Source organism: Macrotis lagotis, chromosome 6 (assembly GCF_037893015.1).
Source record: "Macrotis lagotis isolate mMagLag1 chromosome 6, bilby.v1.9.chrom.fasta, whole genome shotgun sequence".
Taxonomy (NCBI): Eukaryota; Metazoa; Chordata; class Mammalia; order Peramelemorphia; family Peramelidae; genus Macrotis; species Macrotis lagotis.
Window position 1 is genome coordinate 72,604,184 of NC_133663.1, and position 16,927 is coordinate 72,621,110.

The 16,927-nt window shown below is 35.0% G+C and overlaps 1 protein-coding gene across 13 annotated transcripts in view; it reads left to right on the forward strand.

Annotated features, from left to right (window-relative positions):
* Positions 1-16,927, forward strand: part of FN1 (fibronectin 1) — a 78,347-nt gene that overhangs the window by 17,268 nt on the left and 44,152 nt on the right. For all 13 annotated transcript variants that reach the window (XM_074191432.1, XM_074191426.1, XM_074191431.1 and 10 more), the window contains exons 11-19: positions 209-337; positions 1,503-1,646; positions 9,615-9,736; positions 12,972-13,152; positions 13,363-13,539; positions 13,890-14,018; positions 14,126-14,215; positions 15,573-15,767; positions 16,347-16,619. In XM_074191432.1, coding sequence (XP_074047533.1) covers positions 209-337; positions 1,503-1,646; positions 9,615-9,736; positions 12,972-13,152; positions 13,363-13,539; positions 13,890-14,018; positions 14,126-14,215; positions 15,573-15,767; positions 16,347-16,619 — 1,440 coding nt within the window. The remainder of the gene's footprint in view (positions 1-208; positions 338-1,502; positions 1,647-9,614; positions 9,737-12,971; positions 13,153-13,362; positions 13,540-13,889; positions 14,019-14,125; positions 14,216-15,572; positions 15,768-16,346; positions 16,620-16,927) is intronic.

Genomic DNA, 16,927 nt, shown 5'->3' on the forward strand with positions numbered 1-16,927 from the left:
ATAGTGGAAGTTCCCAAATCAGACATAGATTAGTAAACAATGCAAAAATTTCTTAGTGACTCGGAGATTAAGTGACTTAATCAGAGTCATATAAACAAGATATGTCAGTGGAAGGATTTGAATCTAGTCCTCCTGACCTTAGACTGCTTTTCTCATCATAATGCTATTCTGACTCCAGATCAAATCATTTCTGATATTTCCTCAACAGATCAGTGTATTGTTGATGGCATCACCTATAATGTGAATGATACATTCCACAAGCGTCATGAAGAAGGTCACATGCTGAATTGCACATGTTTTGGTCAGGGTCGTGGAAGATGGAAATGTGATCCTATTGGTAAGTTAAACACTAACTGATTTACATATTATATATATACATATATATGTATATATTAAAAGGACCCATGGTAATAAAATACTCCCCACCTTCCAAATAAATTTGGAAAGATTACATGGATTGCTTGATGTGACATGACTCAAGTTGATTGAAGCCATTAGTAGATGATTGAAAACTCATGGACTTAAATGGGCCAGTGGTCAGTAGGAATTAAATACACTTTTACATGTCAAGGTCCTGTTGTGTGAGTCGTAGAATTGTCTAGATGGGGTAATAGAGATGTGTGACTTCCATTATGCTTTCTTTCCTTAAATGATTATTTGAAAATTTCTGAATGAGAGGGGAAAAAAACAAAAATTATGCCAAACAACCTTTCTCTTTAGGGAAAAAAAAAACATTTTTTATTTGTCCATTTTAATTCTTTGCACAGAGTTATAAAGGAATTTTTAAAAATATAAATATTTTCTTGAAGTTTTTTTTTTTATTTTTTTGTATATCATCCCCAAAATGTTTTTGCGGAGAAAAGACTGAAAATAGAACAATTGTGTTCATTGGTTTCTTAAACCATAGACCCATATTTCTTTAGTGGAAGAGGTAGCCCTCAATGTTTTCTCACTAACAAAACAAACTTTGAACTGATGATAAGATCAGTTTGTTTAATCTAAGATTGCTAAACCCCAAAAAGGTGCTTATAAGGTATTCTGGGAAGTTGTTTGGCAAGCACTATGGAGTTAATAAACTTAAGTCATTCAGTTTACCTTATGGAGAGGCCAATGTTGGGGGGGGAGAGTGGAAAAAAGATACTATTTGAAATTATTGCAAGCTTTTACTTCTAATTTACCAACTGCAAGCATATTGTGATGAAGGGATAAAATTCATTTCCATATAAAGTCAAAATAAAAATGAGTTACTTGCATAAGCTAAGGGGATTATGTTTAGTAATATATAACCACCAAAAAATACAAGTAACAAGAAAGACTTTTATGTATTTTGAGGGAGAAAGTTTTAATTTAAAGAAAAGATGAATTAAGATAGAAAATGCCATTTTTAAATTCAAAATTTGAATATATAATACCATATGTTCAAAGTTTAACACTAATCTTTGATCTTGAAAAACATGAGCAAATACATGTTATTTTGATTCTATTCACTGTACGTATTTTAGACCAATGTCAGGATTCAGAAACCCGTACATTCTACCAGATTGGGGATTCATGGGAGAAATACGTTCATGCTGTTAGATATCAGTGCTACTGTTATGGTCGGGGAATTGGAGAGTGGCATTGTCAACCTTTGCAGAGCTATCCAGGTAAGACTCATTAATAACAGCTATATTATCACCAATGTCAATACCTGCAATTAAAAGGAAACTACCTATCATGTAATATATTTTCATAGATTGAGAGCCTGAAGGGACATCAGAAGTCATATGGTATAATTTACCTATTTTATATCTGAAGAAATTGAGGCTCAGATAATTTAATGTCTTTCCTAGGGATATAAAAGGCAATAAAGGTAGTAAATAGAAAATCTGAATCCAGAAAGCCAACACTTTTCTATTATATCACTGTTACTCAGACTTTTAAGTAAACTTCTTAATCTTAAAAATCATGAAATAAGGGTAGAGCCATAAAAATCAATCAATTATGAACATTGGAGACCATTTTAGAGATCAGGAAACTGGACCCCCTAAGAGGTTCAATTTCTTATCAAAGATTATATAGTTAACAATAGGTGAACTATGGTCCTCTAAGTTTATACTCAACACTTTTTATGCAAAACCATAGGGTTCCTTTTTACTTCACAAAATAACTAATTATCAACCAGCATGTTTCCAGAGTGATTTTTCCCTGGTTATTGAAAGCTACAGAAATGTGTCTCTCTATAGTTTAGGTATGAACCTTGGAGAAAATTCCATTTGAATCAATCATTTCTGTTGTATTTTAAAGCAGAATCTTTATTGCTCTAAAGGCATCTAGATAGATTACTCAAATGAACATTTCTCAGAAATTAAGGGTCAATAGGGTCAATTTTCTAAATAGGTTAATTACAATTAAATAAACAGCAGGTAGTCTTTGACAGCCAGATTTCTGACTTAAGTTCCTACCTATTTCTCCTCTAAGAGACATTTCTCAGTTTGACCTGATGAAATCTAGGTCAAAGGGTTCATGATCACTCGGTATTTGAGTAACCTTGGCAGTTCAAACTGCCCTCAAATGATTTACTAGAGTCAATTTGGGATCTTTTTGAGAGAGAGAGAGAGAGAGAGACATAAGGTACATCCATCCTTATTAGTTGATTTCTCTAAAATTTGAACCATCTTTTGCTCCTTAGTGATTAATAATGAATTATAGTAAAAACTTGTGAAGTATGGCATCAAGACCAAAATTTCTCATTCCCATTTAAATTCACTTTGATGTTCAAACAATGGAGTTTGAACAAGAGTATTTTTGAGGATTTTATGTTGAACAAGCATAGTCATAGGAAATTTTGGAGGAGATGAAATCCATGAGGAAAAGGAGATTGAATTAATTAGAAACCCTCCATGATGATGATGAATTAAGTATGCTGTAAAATATGAAGTGGACAATATAGAATTGAATCAAAAAAGTCATATCCTACTCTCAGCTTTGGCTATGTGACTTCTGAATAAATTGCTCATGTTTTTGAGTCACTTTTTCTCACATGGAAAAATCTGAGTTCTGAAATTCAATGACTTATTTTTTTAATTTAACAATCATTCATTAAAACACAACTTTATGGAAAACATTGGGATTCTAAATAGTAACTATGTGGTATTTCCTTCACTGTGCAAGGAGGCAAGGAGTCCCTCTCTTTTTCTAGACCCCCAAGTACTTCAGAGACTGTTAAATTTATGCTTTTTAAGACATAGCATGAGGGCAGTTAGGTGGCGCAGTGGATAGAGCACAGACCCTGGAGTCAGGAGTACCTGAGTTCAAATCCAGTCTCAGACACTTAATAATTACCTAGCTGTGTGGCCTTGGGCAAGCCACTTAACCCCATTTGCCTTGCAAAAAAACCTAAAAATAAATAAATTTTTAAAAAAAGACATAGCATGAGATAAGGCCAGTCTTAACTCCAGGGTCTGGGTTTAATCATAGCAACAGATAAGTAAAGTGGATAATTGAAGGTTTATTCTCTTCTTAACTTGCTAAATGTAAAATCTGATGGACAGATCTCCTAAAATATAGTCTTTATTCATGTTAAAAACATGCCCAGGGGGTAGCTAGGTGGCACAGTGGATAGAGCATCAGCCCTGGAGTCAGGAGTACCTGAGTTCAAATCCAACCTCAGACACTTGATAATTACCTAGCTGTGTGACCTTTGGCAAGTCACTTAACCTCATTTGTCTTGCAAAACCTTTAAAAAAAATACCCAAATATATTCATATAATTTTCAAAGTATATATATATGTGTGTGTGTGTGTGTGTGTTTGTGTGTGTGCATGTGTGTATGTGTATGTGTATGTGTATATATGTGTGTGTGTATATATTTATATATTTATATATATATATATATATATATGCCATGAAAAGATTGTTGAATTTGGTAGGTACTAGATCAAAATTTCTACTTATTGTTTTGTTCGAGTTATTTAACCTTTTCTCAATCTTAATCTTAATTTGCTTATCTGCAAAATAAAAGGGTGGGCTAGATGATCTCCAAAGGCTTTTTTCAATCTCTTCAATCCTTTTTTTTTGTAGAGTACTCTTTTAGACTGTTAGGATTGTAATAAGTGCTTTATAGGTCATTCATTCATGATAGTATAGATTTAAAGTTGACTGAGACCTCAGGGATCAAATAGATCAGTTCCCTCATTCACACATAGTAACCATAGAGATTAAGTAATTTGCCAAAGATTGCTTCCAAACCCATCATTTTACAAATGAGGAAACTGTGGCTCAGGGATATAAGGAAAATTAACCAAAGGTCACACAGCAAAGTAGTGGGAGAGTCATGACTAGAATTCAGATCTCTTGAGGTCTAGCAATGCTCTGGCCTCAATATCATGTTCAGCCTCAGAAGGAAACTGTATGTTTGTTTATTTTCACACAAAACATAAAATAAAAGTTGTTAGTAATATAGCTCTACAATCTTAATATGGTTTTCTAAACAGAGGTGGGAAAATGAACTTTTCCCATAGTTGCCCATAAGTTTACATAGATTGAAGTAAAAACGTCGAAGACCTAGAACCACAGATGAGGAAGAAATCACTGTCTTGGAGACCCAAGAGAATGACATTTCTCCCTTCTAGATTCTAAAATCTAGAAGAAAGCACCAAGCATCCTATGAACCATAAAAGATATAGATATGTGATCTTTTGCCCTTTGCTGTGCTGCTGAGTAAATAGACATATAGGTAATCAGTTTTTCTCTCTGTTTTAAGATAACTCAATATATTAAACCATATCTGGTTTCAATGGGAAAAAAGATGAACAGATAGATGAGTAATAGGTAGATAGAAAGAGATGTAGCTATCATATATATATATATATATATATATATATATATATATATATATATATATATATATATATATATATTGCACTCTATAATAGTCACAGAGAACAGCGATAAAGATCATGACCCCAAGGAACTTCCATTCTTCTCAGAGAGGTCTGTTAGGGTAGCAGAAGGAAAGAATAGCAAACAAAAGTACAAATTCCTGTAACAAATTATCTCTAAGCTTGCTCTGTTTGAAGAATTTTGTTTGACCCTCTGTATGAACAAACCAAAGGAAGATAAGGGACATTTGGTGTGTAAATAAGCAAATAGGAAAACACAAAGTTCAGCAAAATAAAGGGGAAGATTTTGTAATGGGGAAAAAACCTGGATAGAAGACTCATGAATGTTTAACTTCTCCTGGATTACCTCTGTGGGTTTTTTATTTGAACAATTTGTAAAAATGTACAGATTTCACATATCTTAATAGTTTTGCTGATCAGGACCAAAAAGGTCAGTAGAATCCATGAAAGGGTTTTTTTTAATTATATGGATTACAATGGAGAGACTTGACCAATGACTGGACCAAAAGTCCAGTCATTTAGCAGAATGCAAGTAATAGCAAAGGCAAGATAGGTCAGTAGACTGACATTCATCTTTAAATACTTTACAGCAAATAACACATCTTATGAGGCTTACCATAACAAACTTACATGGTTCAGCTCTCCATCTACTCTGGGTATCCCACACCCTAGATCTTGCACAATATAAAACACAGAGAAGTCTTAAAGCATTACTTTGCTTTAATTTAAGAAAATTTAGTTGACTTTGGGGGTAACCCTTGACTTGAATTTTAGATAATCATGATTGCACCAGTGTGGTTCCCACTTTTCATTGAGATAGTCTGTAACTGTCTTAGTAAATTTTGTGACATCTTAGTAAATGAAGTGATGTGGTCAAAAGAAACAAATCATTCCTTAGTAGCCAACCTTCTGGTTATGAGCCTGTCTGAGCATAGATAGCTAGACTCGTCCTTAAATGATAGCTGTGCAGTGTGACATTGGATTTATGGGAGGAGCCTTTCTAAATGGTCAGACTTACTAGAGCTTGGTCTGTCTTGTATAAGCTGGAAGAAATTCAGAGCCATCCCCATATGATGAGGAATGTCAAAGAAGGAGATAATTTGGATAATCAAGAATTCAGTTCTTCCTTAATTTTCTAGTCATGAAATCTGACTTAAATATAGATTTTTTTTGTTTTTTAGGGTTTTTTTCAAGGCAATGTGGATAAGTGGCTTGCCCAAGGCCACACAATTAGGCAATTATTAAATGTCTGAGGCTGGATTTGAACTCAGGTATTCCTGACTCTAGGGCCAATGCTCTATGCACTGTGCCACCTAGTTGCCCCCTTAAATATTAGATTTAGACTTTCTATTGTTTTTAAAGGTATAACATCTGACTCTAAGGTCCATTTGCCCATGTAATTGAGAATAAAATAAAATTGAGGCCAATGTGGAAAGTAGAAAGAGCAAATCTTGGGTGGTTGCAGTTCTAATTCCTCACTTTGGAGTAGTTATTAATCATTTGAGAGCCCTTTTCTAATTAAATCCAATTCAATAAAATCATACCATGTGTGGGAAACAATGATATGTGCTAGCAAAAATAAATACCAAAAATAAAACAAGGTAACAAGCCAAGAAAAAAACCCATAGCTCTCAGGGTGCTTACATTCTCCTGGAGACATAACATGTATAAACATAGGCAAATCTATGATTATTTGAAATGGGAGATATCAGGAAAATCTTCCTATAGGAGGTGATAAATGGGATTATTCTTGAAGAATGGCAGGGAATAGAGTTGAGAAGGAAATGTTCCAGGACAGCCTGTACAAAGGTACAGTAGTGAGAGAAAGAATACTTGGTTCACAGAATAAGTAAACCAGTGTGGCTAGAGCTCCATCGGGGAGCCTGGAAAAATGAGAATGGGGCCAGCATGTAAAATAAGTTTTCAGTGGGAAGGTAACTAGAGGGTACAGTGCATAGAACACTGATCCTGGATTCAGGAGGACCTGAGTTCAAATCCATCTCAGATACTTATCAACTGTATGACTCTGGGCAAGTCACTTAAACCCCGTTGCCTCAAAAAATAAATTTAAAAAAAAAGTTTTAAATGCCAATTGTGGGGTTTGATTTTTAATTTTAGAGGAAATAAGAAGCCCCTGGAGATTCTGGAGTAATGGAATGGCATGTTCAGACTTGTGATCTTAAAAAAGTTATTCAGAAGTATTGAAAAGGAGAAAGGCTAGAAGCCAGGAATCTAAAACTACTCCTTGATCCTCTTTCTCTTCTCAAAGCCTGAATTTGGCCACAGTGGTTGGGTCAAGTTTGACTGAGGGTAGGGAAGCAGAAGGGGAAATATCACTGGAGGAAACCATTCTGGTTACTTTCTTTTCCCTTGTTAAATCCCAAAGCAAATACACATGGCAGGAATGCCAACCATTTGCTTCATAGTTGAAAGAGAGTCAGTCATACTGAATTTCAGTGGTAAGAAGGCAACTAGAAATCCACTAAAATTCTTAACATTTAAACAACATGGGTGCCAAACACAAGTAATGTGTTGGCTTTCTGTGTTTGATTCCCAGATATGAGAGTAATGTTATATTAAAACATTCCTAGTCTTCACATCTTTACCATTCTACACAAAAAGTCTGTTCTTCCTTGAATTTTTTGTTACATTCCTTCATTCAACAAACATGTATACAGTATTGACATCCTTCCTTAATTATCAGTTCTGATAAATCTGCTTTGTGAACAAGGAAGCTCAACTGAATTCTTGCTTGAGGTTTTTTGCCCGGTATCCCTTAGGGCTACTGCTTGGCTCCACTAATATCTTTCAAATGACTTAAGAAAGCATTTAGGGCAGTTAGGTGGCATAATGGATAAAGCGCTGGTCCTGGGGTCAGAAGGACCTGAGTTCAAATCTAGCTTCAGACACTTAATAATTACCTAGCTGTGTCACCTTAGGCAAGTCACGTAATTCCATTGCCTTGTGGGGGAAAAAAAAAAGAAAAGAAGGTCCACTATGATACTATCTGCCTATTATGCTGGGAAACAAAGGATTTTGCTGTCCCATTTTTGGTAGTTGAATGGTTAGGAAGTATGTGAATAAAATGAAATACAGATGAGAGCACTGCAGCTTTTTGATCTACCAGACTGGAATTCTTTCCAAATTGGGGGTGGATATGTTTTTGTGGATTTCTGAGTTCATACAGGTATGCAAGTTGGATGTTTGTTCTGACAGGGAATTAAAGGAAACTTTGAGTCTAAAAAGACCATAAAAGCTAAAACAACAATTAAGATTGAAAATGAAGACTCTCTTTTTTGGTGTTTTCAGATAACCTGTCATTAAGCTAGCAAAGTTCTTCATTTAACAGCTCTACTTTTTCTTTATTTGACTAAGGAAGGGAAAAGCCTACCTTCTGGAAATGGTTAAAGAAATAGGGTTTTTCAGTTGTGTCTTAATGAGTTTTAGATACACTAGTGCTGGAACCTGAAAAAAAAGATTTCATGTTGAATTCTGATTTGTAAGAATGTATGTTCCAGATAGTCTCTCTTTCTTCATTTAGGGACATAAACACTCTTAAAAAGTCGACTTATCCTCCCTTAATTCAGATTTCTTCAAATGGGATCCTTAGGGTTTTTCTCATTTGTTTTACTAGCCGTGTCTAACAAGATTTAAAGGCTGTCATATTTGCCATGTATTTTATAGTATGAATTAGAGACTTTTAATTGCTTTCTAGATTGGGGGAGGTGGGGGGAGGGAGTCAGGGAGATGTCTCTTCTCCCTTCATTATTTGAACAATGAAACGGTGCAATTTGAGAATGTGTTTTCTAGGAAGAAAAATGAGACCTGGCTTTTTTCCAACAAGTATTGTAAACTGCTTAGAAGGTTTAGAAGTAAGGCTAGTTCCTTAATTCTTTTGCTATTCTTCTTGTTCAAGATTCAACCACATCCAGAAATGTATTAATGTATATGTTTTGGGATAGAGCTTGTGCTAGAATTACTTGATAATGTTTCCCTAGTTTCTTACAAACTTTTTTTCATGGTATATTTGGCTAAACAACTACATATCTGTAGAAATAAAATTAGGCAATAATATATACCTATGCATACATTATAGGGAATAATGATTAACAAATTAACAGACTATTATTTTGGCTATATTTCTTAGGCTGAGAATCATCCTTTGCTGACTAAAGCAAGACTGACTTGATTTAAAGACTTAATATTTTTAAAGCATTTACCAAATTGATGTAAAATACAAGACTTTGAAAATTCAAAGACAAATGCACAAATATCACTTATTTAGATGCAAAATTTTGGTTCAATTCATAAAAGTTTATTGTCTAGTCCTGACCTAGGATATGCTTTAAGCCATCTGTGATTTCATAAATGTGGACACTCCTTCACTGAGACAAATCACAGTCTATTGCATCCCTGATCAGATAATTTCATGAATTATTATTCCTCAAAAATCTGACTGGTGGTCAACCTCCTGGAAATAAACCTCTCCAAATTTAGGTAGGTTGATTCCTGAATGAAAAGATGCTTATAATCCATCATTTCACCCAAACTTTTCTGACTTGGTAGAAGCTTCCAAAGCTGGAACATTGCTGACATAATCTTTAAAATTCCAGAATCACCTTTATCTATTAATGAGATATCAGATTAGAACTCGAGTGTAGAAATCACATCATACCTATTATATTTGAGGCTATGAATTCTGAATTCTGAATGCCAAATGTTCATTTTCAGGCACAACTGGTCCAGTTCAAGTAATCATCACTGAAAGCCCCAGTCAGCCCAATTCTCATCCTATCCAATGGAATGCACCTGAGCCATCTCACATTTCCAAGTACATTCTCAGATGGAAGCCCGTAAGTACCAGACCCAGGAACCTGGAACCATATTTATCTAGTACCAATAAATGAACCAGTTAAAAAGTTTGCACTATCATCATTGTGCTTCATGAATTGATGGTGGAATACTTACTATATTCATTTTAATGTATTCTAGCTACATTAATTACTTGGATTGTCAACCAACTTGGATTGACCTTTTATGATCCACTTAATTTTTTAGCAATCAATCTAGAAATGAACTACCAGACCTAACATGAAATTGAGAATTCTAGACTAGATAGTTTTTTCTCTATTTTCTCTATTTATGACACTTTATAAAATTGGTAAGAAGGGGGTTATTAATAGTGATGCTGAGAGAGACAGAAAGAGGGAGAGTCACCTATTCCTTATTATAAACAGAAGAAGAATAATTTTCCTAGATTCATAGAATTTAGAGCTAGTAAGGCTTTTGACATTGAACAAAACTCTTCATTTTTTATGAAGGGAAACTGAGACTCATTGATGTTAACTGGTGCCCAAGTTTATAAATCTTGCTTGTGATAGAAGGGAAGCTAACTGTCCTTTTTCATTCTGGAATCTCATGAATCCATAAAAGTAAAAAAAAGGGTATATTAGTTTCTCCATGCTTTGATAAAAGGAGTTCATCCTTTATTTAGGTAATCAGCTGGTCACCAAGGATTTACTAAGCAATTATTATGTGCCAGATATTGTCCCAAATTCTAAAGATGTAAAGAAAGATGAATATAGTCCTTCATTCAAGGAACTCACATTGTAAATGGAAGATTCTTTTAGAGGGAAGGCATTAGCAGAAGGGTGAAAGGAAATTAAGAAATGCCACATCTAAAAAAAGTCTGCTGAAAAGAAGACATAAACTTTGGGCTCCAGATCTCTCTTAGTACCCTAATTTCTATGCCTTCCAAGGGTCATGTTTCCATTTCAAATTGTAGCTTTAAACCAGTAGGTAGGAAGTCATAGAGGTCAAAGATATAGTCTTTGCTTTCAGTTCCAACATCCTAAAACATTCAGATGGCAAAATTTTACTTTATCCTCACATTATATTTAACCCTTTTAGAGAAAATTAAAAGGATTTATTGAATACATATCTTTTCTTCACTTATCCAAACATCTCAGTGTCTGAAACCTCTTAGAATTTGGAACTTGAAAGAACTTTGAAAATCATAGAATATTAGAGACAGAATCTTAAAGATTACCTAGCTCCAACATGTTCATTACATACATGAGGAAACTGAAGTTTGGTATCATAACTAAGAAATTAAGGAGCAGGTACCAGAGTCCAGGATTCTTAATTCACCAACCCATACTCTGGAGCAATTTATTGTTTCATTTTTTTATGGTGTCATTTCTGTATGTTCTAGTCTATGTATTCCCACATTTGGACTTTTGGCTATGACAGTTTAACAGAGATTAAAATCCTGAATTGAATTAAATAGATATAAAAGTGAGCAACTTTTAGGGCAATTTTTAAAATTGAAAGGTTTTTCAAAGTACTTCAATCTTAGAAACTTTGAAATAGGTTTTGAATAAGAAGGAAAAGGTGAATGTTTCTATCCTTGAACCAACTGAAAGCTCATTTTTCAATCTATTCTCCCTACACTCACCAGCAAAGATACAAATTTTTAGAAGAGATCTTTGAATTTAAGATATAACATTGATGGGAGAAATGTTTGAATTAAGGTGATAAAAGTTATACTGTAAAAATGCTTGGTTTAAGGTATGTTTTTTTTCCTTTTGAAAATATGAGCTATACTTTAAGATTGAAGAAGGTTATGATAATTTCCATTTATTCAACTAATTTTGATATTTGAATATTTGAGGTATTTATATGCTGACTGATTTGATCAGAATTCTTAAGATATTAGGCATTTCAAGAAATATTTTGGCCTCTCAGTTTTGGTCTATTTACAAATATTCAAATGTCTTCCTGTTTTAAGTAAGGTTGGTTCCACATTCCACATTTATCTCCCGACTCTGATTTGTGTGGTCAATACCACATGAATGAAACTGGGCAGAATATGAATGTGTAATCATCAGTAAAGAACTGAATAAACAGGAATTGCTTACTTTCTACAGACATGTCCAAAGTTGACTAACCACTTTTTGCTGGGACTGCTCATTTTCTTTGAACTAGTTCAAATAAACCTGGTTTGTGATGACCCCAGAAGCAGGTCTCATAAAGACAAAAACTCTTCTAAGCTAGGTAGACCCTCTATTTTTCTTCCCCTTTTCCCTTCAAAGTAAGAACTTCAATGGATCTTGTCATCTTAAAAAAATAAATTGGAATATTTTGGTCACTTTAATCTCAAAAATAAAAGATTTCTCCTTTAGTGGTGTTGATATTAAGCATGAGTTCATGTCAAACTGAAGATTGTTCATCTTCAGTTTGCAAATTAAAATACTCTAGCAAAAATGAAGGTACCCTTATTGAAACTGCCCACTCTCTCTTCATCTCCTAAGGATCATTTTGGTAATAATCTTCATAAAAGGGCCTAGTCCTGATGCTTGTCATCAGATAGTTTAAAATATACTCTCATGGCCATATCCCTGTATATTTTGTATGTATTCAATTGGTTAATCAATAACTATATATTAAGCTCCTATAATATACTATCACTATGGTGGATACTCAAGATAAAAAAAAACAAAAATAAAATAAATGAGAGGAAAGAAGCAAGGGAGGAAGGAAGGAAGGAAGGAAGGAAGGAAGGAAGGAAGGAAGGAAGGAAGGAAGGAAGGAATGGAGGGAGGAATGGAGGGAGGGAGGGAGGGGAAGGAAGGAAGGATAAATATTTATTAAATGTTTGCTGAGTGTGAAGCACTACAAACACAAAAACAAAAAGTGTGAGTCCTAAATTGGGACTGATAAATGAAGATAGACTCTGGCAACATTGGATGATGGTAACTAGAAACAGGCAAGGTGAGTCTGGGTCTGATGTAAATAAGAGAATTTTCACCAGTCAGCAACCCAGGACCACAAGGTAGGAGCTGGAATGTCTCAATGAAGGAGGAGGCTACAAATGTGATAAAAGCCATAGAAAATAAAATTATTTTTGCACTCAAGCAAATTATATTCTAACAGGAGCAATACCATGTCCTCAATGCTGAGGCTAAACATAATTTTTAAGGAGGAAGATCACCAATAGCTGGGGAGATCAAGAAAGACAATGTAGAAGATGTCACCTTAGCAGAATTTTGAATTACCAATATTTATCAAACTTTTTTTGTTTTAAAGAAAAATTCTCCAGGTCAGTGGAAAGAGGTTACTGTTCCTGGTCACTTAAATTCTTATACAATCAAAGGTCTACGGCCAGGTGTGATTTATGAGGGACAGCTTATCAGTGTCCAACAATATGGTCACAAGGAAGTCACTCGCTTTGACTTCACTACCACCAGTACCAGCCCTGCTGTATCCAGTAAGTAACTCCCAAATCTCTGTGATTTCTGCCCAAAACTTTGAGAAATGAGCTCTTGCTAAAGATACTCTTCCTTTTGCTGCCCAAATCCCTCCAGAGATAATCTTCGGCATTGTTTTCCCTGGGGATGCAGAGGGAGGAAAATGTTCTGGGGAAGCCAAGGATAGTTCCTATTTTATGCATAACCTGTTTGTTCCCTTTGCAATCTAGCCAACACAGTCACAGGAGAGACAACACCATTTTCACCTGTTGTTGCGACTTCGGAGTCTGTTACCGAAATTACAGCCAGCAGCTTTGTGGTCTCCTGGGTCTCAGCCTCTGACACTGTTTCTGGATTCCGGGTAGAGTATGAGCTGAGTGAAGAGGGTGATGAGCCACAATACCTTGGTAAGTTTACTTTTGACTCATTCTGTAATTTAAGGGTCCCCTAAAGAACTTAGGAGAGAAAGAATTTTTACCTGCGAAGATACCACAGGTATGATTTGCTATTTTGCACAGAAATTGGAGGCATAGGCTTCATCCCATAGTGACACTGAGGGAATCTGGTATATATGTAATTTTCCTAATCCTCCTTATGATCAATGACATTCATTTGCAAGAAGTCAAAGAACTTTTTTATAATTGTAGGGGCCTCCTTCCCACATGTTGAAGCTTCTTGGAATCCTATTCTTGTAATCTGTGGAATTAAAAAGTTTTTTTGATCTTTGAACTATTTCAATACATTTTTCTTTTCAAAGATCTTCCAAGCACAGCCACCTCTGTTAACATCCCTGACTTGCTTCCTGGACGCAAATATATTGTAAATGTCTATCAGATATCTGAAGAAGGAGAACAGAATCTGATCCTGTCTACCTCACAGACAACAGGTGTGTTTGAACTTCACAATAACCCAAGACTTTTTTCTGTAAAACATAATCTCTGATTTTTTTCAGGACATGTTTCTTATTTCTTCATTATTCCTTTCACTTATCAGCACCTGATGCTCCTCCTGACCATGCAGTGGATAGAGTAGATGACACCTCAATTGTCATTCGCTGGAGCAGACCACAGGCCCCCATCACAGGTCAGTTTACCCTTATTTCTCTTGGCTGAAAGGGTTTCTTCTGAAATTGTAGTGAAAGGGGAGAAGAAATTTTGAACCAAGATCAAGTAGTTATTTTAACAACTCAGGATTTAGCTGAAAATGTGGTTATCTGCATCAACAGAAAAGTGATCAGAACCGTGTGTTACAACATTGGTTCTTCTTAAACAGAATAACCAGAAGACCCAGAGGTGAACAAAAAAGAGTTTATTTGCTCAAGGAGAGAGCACAACCTCTGTAACACAAGTTCCAACTCTAGGAGGAGTGCAGTGTTGAGAAGTGCAAGCCCCTCTAGAACCTAACACAGTCCCAAACTATTGGCTAGATAGCTGGGCTCACAATATTTCCACAAATATCTAGTCAATCATTTTCAAGTCTAGTTGCATAATTATTCAAATTCAGTTTTACCCTATCAAAGGAAGATAATTCATTTTACCCTATCAGAGAGATAATTCTGTATCCTTCCATATATGGGGTCAGTCAGCACACAGTGCAGTATAATCTTTATTACCACCTGACCTTGGGGAAGTGAAAAACTTTGCAACTCTTGTTGATGTGGTTTTGGGAAAAAGGAAGACTCATTGAAACCATATGGGAGGCTTCATTCAATTATAGTCCCAGTCACAGCCCATGATCAACGAGCATTTTTTACCTCCTGTATGTAAGGGCTGAGATATAATACCTAACCTAAAGAGCCTTACAGTTACTCTCCTTTCATAAAGCAACCAATTATTCCAAGTTCAAAAATTTTTAACCCTACTATTAAGCATTCATGATTGTCTATAAACCTTTATATGGTATATTTTGAGTTATTGCTGTGTAAAGAAAATTAGTCTCAATACCAGGATGATTTGGGGTCATGTCCCACCCTGACACATGTTGACTGTAACCTGGGCAAGAAATTTCACATCTCAGTACCCCAATCTACAGGCTTCAAGCTCCCTATTGCAGAGAAATTGCACTGACATAGGGAATTTCTTATCCCAATGAAATTTCATGTCTAAGAAAAAGTATATTTTATAATTCTTTAATGTCTTTCCTTTAGAATTCTCTCCTTTTTGGTTTCTGATTTATCCCTATGTTAAAATATAGGATCGGGTGGTCATTTTTGACAAATGACATCATTATATGCATTCAGTTCAATTTAGCAAATTTAAGCTCTTATTATGTCCACAGTAAGGTACTAAACAATACATTTTGAAATGCAGTCCCTGCTCACTAGAAGCCTAATAATAAAAGAAGGGCTATGACCTTTTCATTTAGGAAAAAAATTATCCAATGTGTTATTGTTGCTTTTTAAGGAAAAGTACCTTACTTTCTCTTTTTTTTGGTCTTGCAGGTTATAGAATAGTCTATTCCCCATCAGTTGAAGGAAGCAGCACAGAACTCAATCTCCCAGAAACTGCTAATTCTGTAACCCTTAGTGACTTGCAACCTGGGGTTCAATATAACATCACTATTTATGCTGTGGAAGAAAATCAAGAGAGTGTCCCTGTCTTCATTCAACAAGAAACTACTGGAGTCCAGCGTCCAGGTAACATTCAAACTGTGATCTGCAATAACATTATCTAACATGTTCTATTCATTCGGTAAGCTTTTGTGTTATTCAAAAGAAAGAAACAGCATTGTCCCTGTCTGTCAATACTTTATATGTGCAAGTAGTCTTGGTGACAATTTAGCTAAAATGGCCACTTTGTGGTTTCATGTAACCAAAGGGTTACAGGTGAGCCTGATTAAGTGCTCTTAAAATTGTATCCCATGGCTTAGTAAAAGCAGAAAGCACAATGCATGTAATAATGAATTTGTTTTGCTTAGAAAATATTACATGTTCTAGAAAAAGATAAAAAATTAAACTATATTGGCAAACTGAAAAAAGTATTTAGTAGAACTTTTTAATGGAAAAATGTCATATTCAATTCAATTTAACAAATTTTGTTTTAAGCACCAACCACGTACAAGGGCTGAGGATACAAAGATGTAATCCTTGGCTTTAAGAAACTTAAAGTCATTTATCCCTTTCTTCCTTTCCTTAGATCATTTATTTTTTTTAAAATAGCAATTTCACCATTGATTTTAAATGACAGTTTATTGATCTCTCATTTCATATATTTAGACAAGGTTCCTCCCCCCAAGGACTTGCAGTTTGTGGAAGTAACAGATGTCAAAGTCACCATCATGTGGACCCCCCCTGAAAGTTCAGTTACTGGTTACAGAGTGGATGTGGTCCCTGTCAATCTCCCTGGGGAGCACGGGCAGAGGCTGCCAGTCAGCAGGAATACTTTTGCTGAGATCTCTGGGCTCTCCCCTGGAGTCACCTACTATTTCAAGGTCTTTGCAGTGAACCATGGAAAGGAGAGCAAGCCGTTGACAGGAGAACAGACCACCAGTAAGTTTTGTACCCAAATTACTCTTTCTTTTTTATTAACTCTTTTTTTATTTTTTCCAATTACATACAAAGAATTATTCTTTCTTAAAGTACAATATGAAACACAAAGTCATTTGGTTCAATAAAGAGTATGTCAAATTTGAAGTCAGATCAAATCTGAATTGGATTCTTAACACTGCCATCTGACTTTGGTTGGTTGGTTAATTGGTTGTTGTTATTAATTATTAATTGTTATTCTCAAAGAGAATCAAAATGACATCACTATATTGTGGTCAAAGTATAATGTGTCCCTCTTTAACTGATCAGAT